The sequence below is a fragment of the Penaeus monodon genome, chromosome 25 (assembly GCF_015228065.2).
Source record: "Penaeus monodon isolate SGIC_2016 chromosome 25, NSTDA_Pmon_1, whole genome shotgun sequence".
In the NCBI taxonomy this organism is placed as follows: Eukaryota; Metazoa; Arthropoda; class Malacostraca; order Decapoda; family Penaeidae; genus Penaeus; species Penaeus monodon.
In genome coordinates this window covers 10,122,469-10,123,118 of record NC_051410.1, presented here as the reverse complement: position 1 = coordinate 10,123,118, position 650 = coordinate 10,122,469, and the positions used below count along the sequence as shown (strand labels likewise).

General features: G+C 35.8%; 1 protein-coding gene across 1 annotated transcript in view; it reads left to right on the top strand.

The window, feature by feature from the left end:
• Positions 1-224: 224 nt before the first annotated feature.
• The window catches only part of LOC119589523 (probable 4-coumarate--CoA ligase 1), a 13,863-nt gene continuing 13,437 nt past the window's right edge, over positions 225-650 (top strand). The window contains exon 1 of the mRNA XM_037938124.1: positions 225-521. Within this exon, the coding sequence (XP_037794052.1) occupies positions 451-521 (71 nt within the window). The 5' untranslated portion in view covers positions 225-450. The remainder of the gene's footprint in view (positions 522-650) is intronic.

The window sequence follows — 650 nt, the reverse complement described above, 5'->3', positions numbered from 1 at the left end:
ACCTTGTATATGGAAATACGTGGTATCGCAATCCAGGGTCAAATATATAGGTAATATAACATATCTACATATGAACATCTATATTGAAAATGAGGATATCGTCAAGAGAGCACATGTGAATCATCATAATAATTAATATTTTTTCATAGGACAAAAACCTTAATTCGGCACCAGTTTTAAACAACTGGCAACCATCCATGGCCATGATGGTGACTACCATTCTCGAACGTAGACACGAGACAGTCTGATAGACCTCCTTGTGCAAGCTTGTTCAGTGTCCGTGGGCACTAGTTTACTCGCTCTGTAAATCAGTTTTATGGTATAAATAGTGAATCTGATATTTATTTGATCCATTCTATTACTCTATAGGAGAAATAATATGTAAGAGTCTTATGTGTGAAGCTTTTGTACTTAACTAAACCAGGCTTATAGTTGACAGTTCGTAAAATTATGGCATCAGTGAGACTCCTTCAGCCGACTCTCCGAAATGGTAAACGGGCTTGGCGGAATGGATCGTTGTGGTAAGTGGAAAAGGACTAAATAATATGAAAAGGTAGACGAATTAGTATTGGAAGATTATATGTGCGATATGTTTTTCTTTGTTGGCAGAAAAGGCAAAGCTTAACATTATAAATGACTAATAAATATAC